This window comes from Peromyscus maniculatus, chromosome 7 (genome assembly GCF_049852395.1).
Source record: "Peromyscus maniculatus bairdii isolate BWxNUB_F1_BW_parent chromosome 7, HU_Pman_BW_mat_3.1, whole genome shotgun sequence".
Classification (NCBI taxonomy): Eukaryota; Metazoa; Chordata; class Mammalia; order Rodentia; family Cricetidae; genus Peromyscus; species Peromyscus maniculatus.
This window is the reverse complement of record NC_134858.1, coordinates 77856533-77871320: the sequence shown is the minus strand read 5'-3', so window position 1 is coordinate 77871320 and position 14788 is coordinate 77856533. Positions and strand designations below refer to the sequence as shown.

The 14788-nt window shown below is 37.6% G+C and overlaps 1 protein-coding gene across 15 annotated transcripts in view; it reads left to right on the top strand.

Moving 5' to 3' along the window:
• The window catches only part of Dop1a (DOP1 leucine zipper like protein A), a 105360-nt gene that overhangs the window by 64194 nt on the left and 26378 nt on the right, over window positions 1-14788 (top strand). For all 15 annotated transcript variants that reach the window (XR_013052857.1, XM_076576744.1, XM_076576739.1 and 12 more), the window contains 8 exons: window positions 736-888; window positions 2503-2600; window positions 3743-4002; window positions 5275-7261; window positions 8111-8222; window positions 8301-8483; window positions 9626-9751; window positions 13284-13418. Coding sequence is in view for 14 of the 15 variants with exons in the window: in XM_076576744.1 (XP_076432859.1) it covers window positions 736-888; window positions 2503-2600; window positions 3743-4002; window positions 5275-7261; window positions 8111-8222; window positions 8301-8483; window positions 9626-9751; window positions 13284-13418 (3054 nt within the window). In the remaining variant the exon portion in view is untranslated. The remainder of the gene's footprint in view (window positions 1-735; window positions 889-2502; window positions 2601-3742; window positions 4003-5274; window positions 7262-8110; window positions 8223-8300; window positions 8484-9625; window positions 9752-13283; window positions 13419-14788) is intronic.

Below are 14788 nucleotides of genomic sequence, written 5' to 3'. Positions count from 1 at the left end.
TTTAGACTCCATTTCAAGTAATTGCCCCCACCTGACACTTCCTCTTGATAGAGTTGAGTAGGTTCTATACTATCACGGTAAACCCTGAAGACTTGCCTTCTTACCAATGGCCTAGATCAAAGACTGGTATATGATAGCACATATAGCTCAAATCTGACTTCATAAAACTCCATGGGCTTGGGATGTGCTGAGTGATAGCACGCTTGCCTAGCATGCATGAGGCATTAGATAAGAGTGTTAGTCTGTAATACACATTTCTAAATTTCATGTGAGAATGTATCAATGTATTCTGGTGCTACTTTATTAAATATCAGTAAAGTAATCAAGAGTTCTTATGTAAGCCATGCAGAAACTGCCTGTTACATTGCTGATTGTAAAAGAAATATTAAACAAGCATCAGCCTGGAGAGTTGGCTCAGTGGTTAAGAGCACTTGTTGCTCTTGGAGTGAACCCAAGTTCAATTCCTAGCACTGAATGGTGTTCAAAACTGTAACTCCAGTTCCAAGGGATGCAACAACCACTTCTCACTTTTATGGGCACCAGGCACACATGTGGTGCACTTACATACATGCAAGCAAAACACTCACCCATGTGAAATAAGTCTAAAAGAAAATTGTTTAATGTATTTTAAAAGATTCTAATGTTCAGTTAGCCAGAAAGTGAGCAGCAACTTTATAAAAGTTTGGCTTTTATAAACATTGTATAATGCAGTCACTTTCACATCTTTTTCTGTAGCATGTAGCCTTGACATTATGGGACCAGCTGGGAGATGGGACACCTCAGCACCATCAGAAGAGTGTGGAACTGTTTTATCAGTTACATAATTTGGTTCCTTCTTCTAGCATCTGTGAGGATGTTATAAGTCAGCAGTTAACCCATAAAGATAAGGTAAGTCCTTTTCATCCTGCACGTGTGCACACTTACACACACATACATGCACACACATGCACACACTCAAGCTCATAATGCCAAAAGATAAATTAAGGAACCTCTCTAGGAAAATTGTTATACCTGACATCTGAATAATCAGTAATAAAGAACATAATGGTAAATGAAAGTAATAGTGTTTGTTTTCTTAAAAAAATTTTAAATTCTAATTTGTGGCTCATCATATTCTTTCAAAATTGTTCAGAAATCAAATTTTAAATCAAATCTTGTGTTTTATTTTCTATTTTACATTATGTATAAATCTAGAATAAATGGTATACCTGTTATTTTTAACATACAACAATATCTTTTTAAAATACTTGTTATAAGTTCTGAGTAAAGATACACACCCAGGAAAAAGTTCAAACAGTAGTGATTGATTTTTATATATTTCTATTGGTTGATGTATAAATACAAGCATCATAGGAAAACCATGTATTAAGCCCATAGATAAAGCAAGCACTCTTCTAACCTACCCCATGTAGATTTTTTTTAACAATAAGTATTATTTGTTGGAACTTTGCTTGAAGGGTTATATAAATATCAGAGAACAAGTGTAAAACTGACACCATATTTTCACTGAATTTAAAATACATGGTTTTTTTTAGAAATTCATTGAATATAATTATTTTTGTGGGAGAAAAATATAATTTTTAAACTAAATGTTTATACTTAAAAGAGAGAGAAATGCCTTGCATATGCATGATGTAATGGCATGCATGTTTTTAGCTGTCTGTGTTCCTTTATACAGTAATCACATTGATGAAAGTCTAAAGTAATTTTTGAGTTAAGGTGATGTTCTAGTTTGATTTCTGTTGCTGTAATAAAACATAATGATGAAGAGCAGCTTAGGAGAGGAAAGGGTTTATTTATTTGCCTTATACTTCCAGATCCCACTATCATTGAGAGAAGTCAGAACCATGAACAAGAAACTATGGACGAACATTGCTATAGCTTGCTCTCTGGCTACTCACAGGCACATGCTTAGCTAACTAGCTGACTTGCTTACATGCTTGCATCTTCCTTTCTTCTTTCTTTTTTTGAGATAGGTTCTCTCTCTATAGCCCTGACTGGCCTGGAACTCACAGAAATCCACCAGCTTCTGCCTCCAGAGTGCTGGGATTACAGGTGTGTGCCACTACACCCACCTTTAGCTAGTTTTTTTCTGTAGCCCACAACAACCTGCCAAGGGATGCTTCCACAATGGGGCTGGACCCTCCAAGATCAATTAGCTATCAAGATAGTGTCTCTTAGATGTGTCCTTAAGCCAGTCTGATGTAGGCAGTGCCTTATTTGAGGTTCTCTCTTCCCTGATAACTCAGGGCTGTATCAAGTTACAATAAAAACTAACCAGCACAGGTAAGATGACCCTTTAGGTTAAATATTTTTGTCTATATGCAAATATTTTGTTTGGTTCTACTTCCAAGTTAGAAATGTACTAAAAGTTTATTGCAGTGTGTACTTGAGTACTGTGGCCATTAAACATGGTACTTGTAAACAGTTATACTGATTTTATTGAAATCACTTAATATCTTCAGTTGAGAAGAAAATAATTGAATTTCCCACTTTTCTCAGAAAATAAGGATGGAAGCACATGCAAAGTTTGCAGTACTTTGGCATCTAACAAGGGATCTCCACATAAATAAGTCATCTTTTGCACGTTCCTTTGACAGGTTGGTTACATTTCATATTCATATTTTATAATTGGATGTCTTATTTGTTGTCTCTTCTTGAATTCTCTTTCAAGCTTGGCTAGAACAGGAGATGGGAATTTACTAGTTCTTTAGAAAATCTAAGTTATTTTAAATTCCTTGGTTGTGTCACCTAGCCAGCAGATTTTTATTTGTAATCTCTAGAGAACCAAGTGCCCTTCCTTTCTTACATTGGACCACTGATCATCAAACCCCTGTTATGTGCCAAGCACCATTGTATGATGACAGGAGTACAGAGTGCACCCAGCCTTCCCGAATCTATAGTCACACTGTTGAAAGACTAGTCAGTCAGTCATTCTCAATCCTCTTCCTTAACTGAAAGCACTGCCAAACCCCTCCAGTGGATTTGAGAATATTGGTCTCCAGAGATGCTGGTGCACATATAGACCTAAAAGCAAATAGAGTTACTCATGCTTCAGATACTAGATTTGCCTTGATTCCAGGGTACATTCATAAGGTATCAGAAGATACCTTATCTTCAGGTCTTATAGAAGTGGCCATAAATCTAATTGTGATTACAACCCAACTTTGGATTAACCAGTACTTTTCAGCCAGCAGCACAACTTTTAAAGGATTTTCTATTGAACCATCTGGTCAACCTATATAATGAACTAGGCCTTGAGCCAATTGCCTTACAGATAAGTTTCTAATTTGGCAACCACCTGCCCTAATCTGATGGCGAATGTACTTGAGGTCCACTAAAGTTAACTTGCTCACCCAAGACTCTACAAGGGATTTGGATCTTGGGTTTTCTGATTTCAAACTATGGCCCAGACCTTTTATGGAATGTCATTACTTGAATTAAGTGCATTCTTTTGACTCCTGAAGAGAATTGAGAGCAGAGTGGCCCTCACCATCATGAAAATAGCATTAAATTGCAGAAACTTTAGTGCATGATGATATCAGTGAAATATGTTACTAAACAAGACTAAGTAAAACTTGTCTTGTAAAAGCAATATACACTTGTAATATTTTTAAATATAAATATATAAAAAGAGAAATGTTTTCTTAACTAGAAAAAATACTAAAAATGTTAACTTCAGAAAAATTCATAATTAAATGTGTTTTTTTTTCTTTGTTTTAATTGCTGGTGTTTATTTTAGGTCACTGTTCATCATGTTAGATAGCCTTAATAGTCTTGATGGTTCTACTAGCTCTGTGGGACAAGCCTGGCTGAACCAGGTGCTACAAAGACATGACATTGCAAGAGTGCTGGAACCATTATTACTGCTCCTGCTTCATCCAAAAACTCAGAGGGTTTCAGTGCAGCGTGTGCAAGCAGAACGTTACTGGAGTAAGACCTCCTATTATCCAGGAGAGGAAAATGACAAGCATTTCATGCAAAATTTTACCTGCAACAATGGTAAAGGTCACAAAGTATCCCTCTAATTAGACTTAAGTTATTCAGTATAAGTAAGATGTGACCACACAGTGATTGACAAGAGAATTGTGTGTGGGGGGGGTTTCCATTATTTTTTCCCTTCTTCTTCTTAGAGTCCATCTAGATTGGTCAAAATATGCTTTATCAGTAACTATCTTTGAGTTCTTAGATCTTGATAATAAGTTGATTTCTCATTAGAGGAATCGGCCACAGCTGTGGTCAGAGACACTCAATATTTTATGAAATACTTTAGAATTTATGAAGCAATTCAGATCCTGTAAATGCTCAGTAGATATTTCATGGGGAGACCTGTAACACACACTTTATGTGTGATAAGTCGTAAGTCATTTTCCTCATCTTTTATAGACAAATCTCCTTATGGGGTCAGCTTATTTTACCAGTCATTCTGTTGATGTTCAGAAGGCTGTGACTTTCAGTCCCACAGATGGTAAATGGTGAAGCTCCAAACGATCATGCTTCTATTCCATTTCTAGTGTGGCAGACCAAGTCCTAGGTCCTCTGTTTAGCTTTTATACTGCTTCCTGTGGGTATTCTAAGAACTTGCACTACCCTGCTTATTGCCAAAACACTCAGGTGGTAGCACTCTGCTGGCCAATCTCTATTGCTGAATTCTCCTCTGGGATCAGTCTCAGACTTCACCTGAGGTACCAGGACTTTGGTAGCATTTTGCTTTACTATGCATACAGTACCAAAACTCAAAGCTTCAAATACCTTTTCTGAAATGTAACATAGTTCTGCCTTACATGGTGTGCAATGAAGAAATGTGTTTGTGGTCCCCTACTCATTTTAAGCTCCTCTTGGTTTCCAATCTGACACATGCTAGATAGTTCATAAATATTTGTTGAATTTGCACTAAAACCAAGGAAGTTATTGATGCTTTAAACTATATATTATATATAAATTTTTAGACCAGTAAAAATAAAGGGAAGTATCATATGAGGAGGAAAAAGTAATTTTAAGCTGTAATTTTAAAGAATGTCTTATTTTAGAGAAAAAGGTAAAATATTATGTTCTGTCTGTTAAGTGTGCTTTTGTCATTAAGTTACAAATTCTAATAGTCATCTACATGGTCATCTTATTTAAAAGTTCTAAGATAATAGTAGACTGTAATTTTAAAGATATAAGTAGTTGATGAAAATAATGACAGTTTTTTAATTTGATCTACTTTCTGTATTTTAGTTATCTTAATCTCTTTTCTGTTTTTCCTCCTTTACTGTTTATGTCATTTGCCAGTAAACCAAGTACACCTCATTGCATCAAAAGGAAACGGTGAAAAGCCTCTGACTATGGATGAAATAGAGAACTTCAGCCTCACTGTTAATCCATTGAGTGACAGACTTTCTCTCCTCAGCACCAGCAGTGAGACGATTCCAATGGTTGTATCTGACTTTGACCTCCCAGATCAGCAGATGGAAATACTTCAGAGCTCTGACTCTGGGTGTTCTCAGTCTTCTGCCGGAGACAACTTTAGTTATGAAGTTGATCCTGAAAATGTGAATGCTCATGAGGATTCTCTCATGGCAAAGGCAAGCTCCCCAGATGATGACGTTCAGCAAGTGGTCTTTGACCTGATATGTAAAGTTGTGAGTGGCCTGGAAGCAGAATCTGCATCAGTTACATCTGAGTTAGAAATAGAATCTCTGCTGCCGAAGAGTAGTGATTTAGATGCAGGTATAGAGGCTACTAAAAGTGAAGATCAAGCCCCTCAACACAGTCAGCATGCTCTGCTGAGTGATGACAGCCCTCAGTTTCTCTCTGTGTCTGTAGAGGAAGGCTGTGAGTGCTTGGCCAATGGGATCTCCAGAAATAGCTCCTCACCTTGCATTTCAGGAACAGCGCAGACTCTCAATGATTCTTCTGTTTCCACAGAAACCAAATCTAGACAAAGGAGTCACAGTAGTATTCAATTTAGCTTCAAAGAAAAATTATCAGAAAAAGTGTCAGAGAAAGAAACAATTGTTAAAGAATCAGGTAAACAACCAGGTGCAAAACCCAAGGTAAAGCTTGCCAGAAAAAAGGATGAGGACAAAAAAAAAGCTGCAGGTGAGAAAATGAAACAAACAAATGTATTCTTCAGTGATGGCCTGGACTTAGAGAACTGGTATAGCTGTGGTGAGGGTGAAATTTCTGAAATTGAGAGTGACATGGGTTCTCCAGGATCACGGAAATCTCCCAATTTCAACATCCATCCTCTCTACCAACATGTGCTCCTGTATCTGCAGTTGTATGATTCATCGAGGACTCTGTATGCTTTTTCTGCCATCAAATCCATCTTGAAAACTAACCCCGTTGCTTTTGTAAATGCCATTTCAACGACAAGTGTAAATAATGCTTACACTCCTCAGCTGTCACTACTTCAGAATCTATTGGCCAGACACCGAATCTCTGTGATGGGCAAAGACTTCTATAGTCACATTCCAGTAGATTCAAATCATAACTTCCGGAGTTCCATGTACATTGAAATTCTTATTTCTCTCTGCTTATACTATATGCGTAGCCATTACCCAACTCATGTCAAGGTCACTACCCAAGACCTAATAGGCAATCGAAACATGCAAATGATGAGTATAGAAATCTTGACTCTCCTCTTTACAGAGCTAGCAAAAGTAATAGAAAGCTCTGCAAAGGGTTTCCCTAGTTTTATCTCTGATATGCTGTCTAAGTGCAAAGTTCAGAAGGTAATTCTTCATTGTTTGCTGTCATCTATCTTCAGTGTACAGAAATGGCACAGTGAAAAAATAGCAGGTAAGAACATGGTTGCCGTGGAAGAAGGCTTCTCAGAAGACAGCCTCATCAATTTCTCAGAGGATGAGTTAGACAATGGCAGCACACTCCAGTCACAGCTTCTTAGGGTACTTCAGAGGCTAATTGTTCTAGAACACCGGGTGATGACTATTCCTGAAGAGAATGAAGCAGGTTTTGATTTTGTTGTGTCTGATCTGGAACACATCAGTCCCCATCAGCCTATGACTTCTCTTCAGTATTTGCACGCTCAGCCAATCACGTGTCAAGGCATGTTCCTCTGTGCAGTGATCAGAGCTTTGCATCAGCACTGTGCATGTAAGATGCATCCACAGTGGATTGGCTTGATCACATCTACTCTGCCTTACATGGGAAAAGTTCTGCAGAGAGTTGTGGTTTCTGTGACACTGCAGCTGTGCAGGAACTTGGACAATCTAATTCAGCAGTACAAATACGAAACAGGATTATCTGACAGTAGGTAATGATTGATTTTAGCTTTGTCGTTAGTGACAGTTTTCATACATCTGTCATGTCTCCTTAGATGTCGCAATTTGAGTGGCATATAGGGTATAGCTCTGGGAGAGTGGGTATTAAGCTGTATAAGACCCGCAGTTTGATCCCTAGCACCACCACAAAGAGACAAAACCAAAAACCAACTAGTAGGAAATGAAGTAGTGGTTGTGAGTATGTTGTAAATAGTATGCCATTTTTAAAAATAAGGAAGTTCAGCTCTAGTATTTTATTGAGTATCAATAAAAGAGATCTAGAATAGAGATGAAGAGAAACTTTTTCTTTCAAGGATCAAATTGAATTAGATGTTCTTTTTGCTCAACTGGCAAAAAACATTTTTCCCCAGTCCTTATCCAGTATATTACCTAAACACAAGTTAATTTGTAGCTGAAGTTAATTTATGTTTTAAAGTATTTTTCCCCCTCTAATTTTGTTATAAGTTTCCCAGGTATGGTGGTAAACTGTGTCTCAGCCATATTCAAAATTGATCTGTGAATAGTTAGGCAAATGTTTAGTAGACTGGTATCTGGTTTTCCTCTAGGAAAACCTCAGCTGATGTGCCTGGCATTCTCCGGTGGGGGAGGTTCATAGTGGCTATATTTGTTTACTTTATATATTGTTGTTTAGCCAAAAAGAACTCTGGTGCAGTTAGATCAGCTCACTTACAGAGAGGAAATAATAAGCCCCTACTATATTCTTTTACTGTTATTCATGTTTGTTGAGTGCCTGCTGTGTATCTGGCATATACTGGGCATTTACTAGTGGCAAATTATAAAGTATGCTTTCACAGACCCTCTGTTTCATATATTGTTTTCAGGCCTTTGTGGATAGCATCAGTTATTCCACCAGATATGATACTTACTCTTTTGGAAGGGATCACAGCCATTATCCATTATTGCTTGTTGGATCCGACTACCCAGTATCATCAAGTAAGACTTCATAGACATTTGCAGTCTTCTTAAAGACCAGCCACACTTAGTAAGTAACTGTTTTTCTCTGCTTCATAGCTTTTGGTCAATGTAGACCAGAAACACTTGTTTGAAGCTCGCAGTGGAATCCTCTCAATCCTTCACATGATTATGTCCTCTGTAACTCTGCTCTGGAGCATACTGCACCAGGCTGATGCTTCAGAAAAGATGACGGTTGCTGCATCTGCATCAGTTACTACAATCAATCTGGGAGCCACAAAGGTGAGATGTACACTTCATGAGTAGAGCACATGTATCTATTGGAGGACTCTCTTCAGAACGTGTGACGAACTTAGGTAGTGGATGTGACACCCCATGCACACTGAGTAGTAAATAGCTGTGTTAACCATTTTAAGGGATGCAAACAAGTAGGTTCTTTAGGCAAATCTATAAAGTTGTGAAACTTTCACAGTTCAGTTTTCAGTTATGTCTTTTATTACAGAACAGTTCTGTGTGTGCTTGCGCTTGCTCACTTTTCCATCCCCAAACCATAATCAACGTCACTCCGTTTTCTCTCCACATGTGTTTGATTTTTCTGGACATTACAAAGAAGTGAGTTAATACATAATTGGTTTTCTGTGTCTGGCATCTTTCATTTGATGTTTTTGAAGTTTATTCTTACATGTTATAATTTCTCCCTCTTTTAATACATTTTAAACTGACATCTTACTACCCACTGCCCCCCCTTCCAAGAAAATAGTTCAGCAATGTGTTCAAAGAATCCAAAATTTTATAGTCAAGACTGATATAGTGGCATATGCCAGTAATTCTAGACTCACAGTAAGAGAATCTATGTTTGAAGCACACTTGAGCTACCTGGAATGTCTGAGGACAGCCTGTGTTACATAGTAAAGTACTTTCTCAAAGTTTCATAGTCTTAGACTTAATAAACTAATTTAGAAATACCTTCTAAAGTAAAGTTATGCACAGTGGGTATTGCAGCATCAATGGCAAGGAAGCCCCTAAGTGGTAACTAAAGTAGGGGATAAAATTTTCAAACTAGGTAAAACTTAGGTTCATACTGTATTTTTCTAGTATCTAATCATGGTAATAAGTTGTCAATTTAATGGACAACTAATTTGTTTTGTTTTGTTTTTCTTTTAAGTTTTGTTTCCTTGTAAAATTAAAATATTCATGATTGTAACTCCTGTTTTGAGGCAGGGTCTTATTATATAAATAGCCCAGGCTTGCTTTGAACTGATCCTTCTGCCTCAGACTGTAGAATGCTGAGTATGCACTACCATGTCCAGTGACAGCTATTAACATGTTTCAAGGTTTCTCTACTATTGCTGAATTAAATGTTTCATCTAGTTATTAATGTTCATGTGTTTTATTTTACTTGTGAAATGCTTAACTTGTTTTAGAACTTAAGACAACAAATCCTGGAATTATTGGGACCCATTTCAATGAATCATGGTGTTCATTTCATGGCTGCCATTGCATTTGTATGGAATGAAAGAAGACAAAATAAAACCCCTTCCCGGACCAAGGTATGATATTCATAATTAAACATGTGATACTCTTTTTACTTGGTAAAGCCATGCTTATTTATTTCATTTTGTATGTACTGATTTTTAAATTCTCCATGGGTTACATTGGAAAAATAAAAGCTTATCTACAGCTCTTGATAATGACTTATTGCCTAAAGTTTTATTAAAACTTGGTATAGAGTGTGAAAGACTGTATTTTAGGACTAGAAAACTAGCTTAGTGCTGGAGCACTGGTCTTGCATGCACAAGGCCATAAGTTCAACCTCAGCAATGAAAAAAAAAAAGGTGTTAGTGAGACAGAAATCAGCTATATTATCAAATTTGTCACTATATTTCAGGTAGCAATTATAATGTGTACTTTTTAATCTAGTGACTTGGGGTACAAAGCAAAGATTGGAGAGAGTTTTCATCTGTTATTGTTTTTCATTATCTGATGTCTTTTAAGTTGTTAACTGTCTCTAAATGTAATTTCTATGTTGGTTTTGACTGGATTGTATGAGTGAAAATTTTGTTTACTTTGTGAGTTTGAAATCTAGAAAAGGTGTTTTATATTGGAAATAAATCATAGTATATTAGACTAGTAATGCTATGAAATCATTTTCTCTCATACAAAATACATGATTGGTGCACCTACAAGTCTTTGACTTGTGGTTTCTTTCACATTACACATTACATATGTATTGACATTCCTGAAGTAAGAAAAAGAAACATTGTATTTTAGTTCTGTAACAAAAACAAAGAAGTAAATACCTGAAATGGAATGTAAGCTTAAAGATAAGGAATATAGTGGAAAAGAGGAGTAAGTTAGGGCATGATACTGGATACTTAATATCTTCTTGCAGAAATAAAGAACAAAATCATAGGAGGAGAAAAATATTATAGAAATAGTACAAGAAATTCCTTAACAATGAAAGAAATAAATTTTCAGGCCATTATGGTGATATTTTATTTTGTACTAAAATGTTATTTGTATGTTAATAAACAAAGTTGCCCGGGGGTCAGAGCTATTAGCAAGCCATAGGAAAGCCGGGCAGTGGTGGTGTACGCTTGTAATCCCAGCACTTGATAGGAAGAGCTAGGTAAGTCTCTGTGTGTTCAGGGATACAGTCAGCATTGGATACACACGCCTTTAATCTCAATATCAACCATAGAAGACCTGGAGGTCTATACAGACAGGCAGTGATGAGGCAGTCATGTGGTTGGGTTTACAACCAATGAGAAGGCAGAACAGAAAGTCTATATGAAGACTTTAACACAGGAAGTAGCTCTCTTTTGGAGAGGTAGGACCACCGCAGGAGGAAGGGTAAGGTTTTAGCTCTTAGCACTGACTTCTTGGCTTTCTTCTTTGCATTGGTTCTGTGTTTCTTATTTAATAAGACAGTTGGTTACATCTACAGGCCATGCTCATCACTTAAAAGATACCTACATAAAATTCAGTATGGCCTTTCAGAAACATTGGGGGTAAAGAGAAGATGCTAGAATCTTAAAAGCAGGGGAACAACACTGGAAACTTTTATGTAAAATTAGTCTGAACACACAATTCCATAGCCAGCCAAACTCTTACTAGAGGCTTTTTCAGCCATGTGCTGTGCCACTAGTATGCAAGGTTCACTGTTTATTCAAGCTGACGAGGAGACATCACTTCAGCCTTGGATAACAACCCTAGAGTTTCAGGCCCAGGCAGAGCCAAGAGACACCCTAGCAAGAGTGTCTTAAGCAGGGGGAAAAACTGAGAGGATTATATGTGATTATAGGAAATTCATCATTGTCAGAGCTTTTTGTTTCTTTTAATTTATTTATTTTTACGTGCATTGGTGCTTTGCCTGTGTAAGGGTGTCCAGTCATGTGGAACTGTTGTTACTGACAGCTGTGAGCCCCCATGTGGGTGCTGGGAATTGAACCTCGGTCCTAGAAGAACTGTCAGTGTTCCTTGCCGCTGAGCTATCTCTCCAGCCCATTGTCAGAGCTTTTAGGGATGATTTTTTTTTTTTTTTTGTGTGTGTGTGTGTGTGTGTGTGTGTGTGTGTGTGTGTGTGTGTGTGCTCTCGTGTGTACGTGCACACCTGTGTTTGCACAAGTATGTTACATGTCTGTGCATGTGGAAGCCAGCAGACAACCTCACAAATGAAGTTTTGATTAAAAAAAAAAAATGAACCATGCCGGCTGGGCAGTGGTGGTGCATGCCTTTAATCCCAGCACTTGGGAGGCAGAGACAGGCAAATCTCTGTGAGTTCGAGGCCAGCCTGGTCTACAGAGCGAGATCCAGGAAAGGCGCAAAGCTACACAGAGAAGCCCTGTCTCGAAAAACCAAAAAAAAAAAAAATGAACCATACCAAAACAGCTTTGTAGTACCTCTGGGGGGAATCAACATAGTACAAGAAGGAAACATCCATAGCATAATCATTGTCATAGTCTTGAGTATTCTTTTGAACCTGGGTACTGATGTAAGTGAGATCTGATAATTACTCTAAAGGATAAGGAAAACTCTCTAAAACAGTTAAATCTTTGTCTTCTGACTGAGGTTTCATTTTTAATATTGAATCTGGAAAAAGAAAAAGCATGAAAGAGCAAAAAATAGCACTCCAGGATAATAGAAAGTAACTAGCAGAATGGAGCTGGCTCCTTTAAGGTCCATGGTAAATAGAGCAGGTCCTGATATATTGTTTTGTTTTGTTATAAGACTTTTTGGGGGACATTATTTTAAGGTGTGTTACTTTTGCTTATGTTGTACTTGTTTAACTCTGTGAAGCTGTGTTACTGTGCCTGTCTAGAACACCTAATGGTTTAATAAAGTGCTGAATGGCCAATAGCAAGGCAGAAGAAAGTATAGGAGGGGCTGCAGGCAGAGAGAATAAATAGGAGAAGCCTGGGGAGAGATCTAAGATCAAGAGAAGGAAAAGGACATTAGGGGCCAGCTACACAGCAAGCCACGGAGTAAGAAATAATAAAGTTTACAGAATAGAGAAAGGTAAAAGCCCAAAGGCAAAAGCTAGATGGAATAATTTAAGTAAAGCTGGCTAGCAACAAGCCAGGCTAAGGATGGACATTTATAATTAAGAATAAGCCTCTGTGTGTGATTTATTTGAGCTGAGTGGTGAGTCCCCCCAAAAGAGTAAAGAGCAAAAACAAACAAACAACAACTTGTTCTATTTGGTTTGGATTTATTTATTTGTGTGTGGATGTGCACATGCCATGGTACACATGTGCATGGTCAGAGGACAAGCTACAAGAATTAACTCTTTCCACTATTGTGAATCCTGGGGATTGAACTCCTGTGGTCAGCTTGATGGCAACTACCTTTATGCATTGTGTCATCCTGCTAAACCTGATTTTTGTTTTTATGAGGTAAGATTCATGTATTAATTTTAAAAATTAAATTTAATTACAAGTAGTCAAGGGACATCTTTATATTAAGAAAGTCCATAAAATAGTCCTTCTGTGACTTCCCTTAAAAGATTTATATATTTATATAAATTATATATTTATATATACACCCCTGCATAAATACTTGACTGTGTGATGTGTTCTCCAGGTGATTCCTGCAGCCAGTGAAGAACAGCTTTTACTAGTAGAACTGGTTCGCTCCATCAGTGTCATGAGAGCAGAAACTGTTATCCAGACTGTGAAAGAAGTTTTAAAGCAGCCTCCAGCCATAGCCAAGGACAAGGTAAGAAAGCTTTGCTTTTGTTTAGAATTCAGTTTCAGAAATGGAGCTGATGAGTAAGAATTTTTTTGTAATTTCATTATGGTTATTGCACAGCACTCTTATAAAAAACTTCGAGTTCCTTGCTAGTCTAATCATTCCCGCAGCCAGTGGTGAACAGTTAACTGTTTTTGTCTCCATATGTACATCAGGAACTGTGGGACTAGATTCCTGGTAAGGATTTTCTGTCCATTAGAAAAACACAGGAGCCTCAGCCTAAAATATACTTTCTAGGTTTTACAGCTTCCTTGAGGCTTCTTTTCCAGTGAGTTTCAATTCTGTAAACTCCCAAAATTTTGCCATAATCACTGTTCCAGACATCATTTCTTGACCCTATATAAAATTATACTTTGTGATTGTGAGGTCCTTGCTCCAGAGCCAGGGAAGGGAGGCATCAGGATGCTGGGAGGGTAAAGAAAATGTGATGAGCAGTAGACAAATGCAGCGTACTTATATTTTTTGGTGTACAGCCCAATAGGCAGGCACATGACACATGCTCCCCCACACATAGGCTGACACACAAGTAAGCATACACAGTCCAGTGGGCACATTCAGGTAAGAACACTCTGATCACAAGGGTAGTTTATACAAAATTAACACAAATATGGCATTTTGACAAAAAAGTGTTTCTATAACAAATTTTACATCACTGCTTATCCTGGGTTCCCTGACATCCAGTGTCAGCTGTCATTATCTGATATATCAGTGCCATGGTATCTAAACCTCACTGCAGCCTTCGTTCTCTGAGAGCACCACAGGAAGTAGATGTGACCATCTCTCCACTCACATTGCTAGTCTCTAGCTGGGAACAGGTCTATGTATAGGAAGTGAGGAACGGCTCTGCTTTTTCTGATTTATCCAAGCAGTGCTACAAGTTCTTAATTTTGTAGATTTACCAACCATAAACATGAGACTTTGAACCATGCCAAACAATATAATCATATCTTTAGGGATTATTACATATATTTGAAAATATTTGATTCTTTTGTTCTTCTTGAATTGTCCAAAGAAAAGGTATGTTTGTCAATAGTGAGTGATTTTACTACCTTTGTTGTGGTGCTAAGGGATCAGACTCAGGGCCTCATGCAAGTTAGCCAAATGCTCTGACACTGAGATATATCCCCAGTTCCCTTATAAACTATTTCAATAGTTACCTATTCAGAAAGCACCTCTGGAGCATCTTTCTTGAGATTTTTAGTTTGCATGTGAAAGCTTGATTCTGTGTAGTCATTTGAGGTAGATAATGGGCTTCATACACATGAGGGCCAAGAATACAGAAATTAAACCTCTCCAGACCAGTGCTGCTTTTTACTGTAGTTGGTTGTTTTACTCTT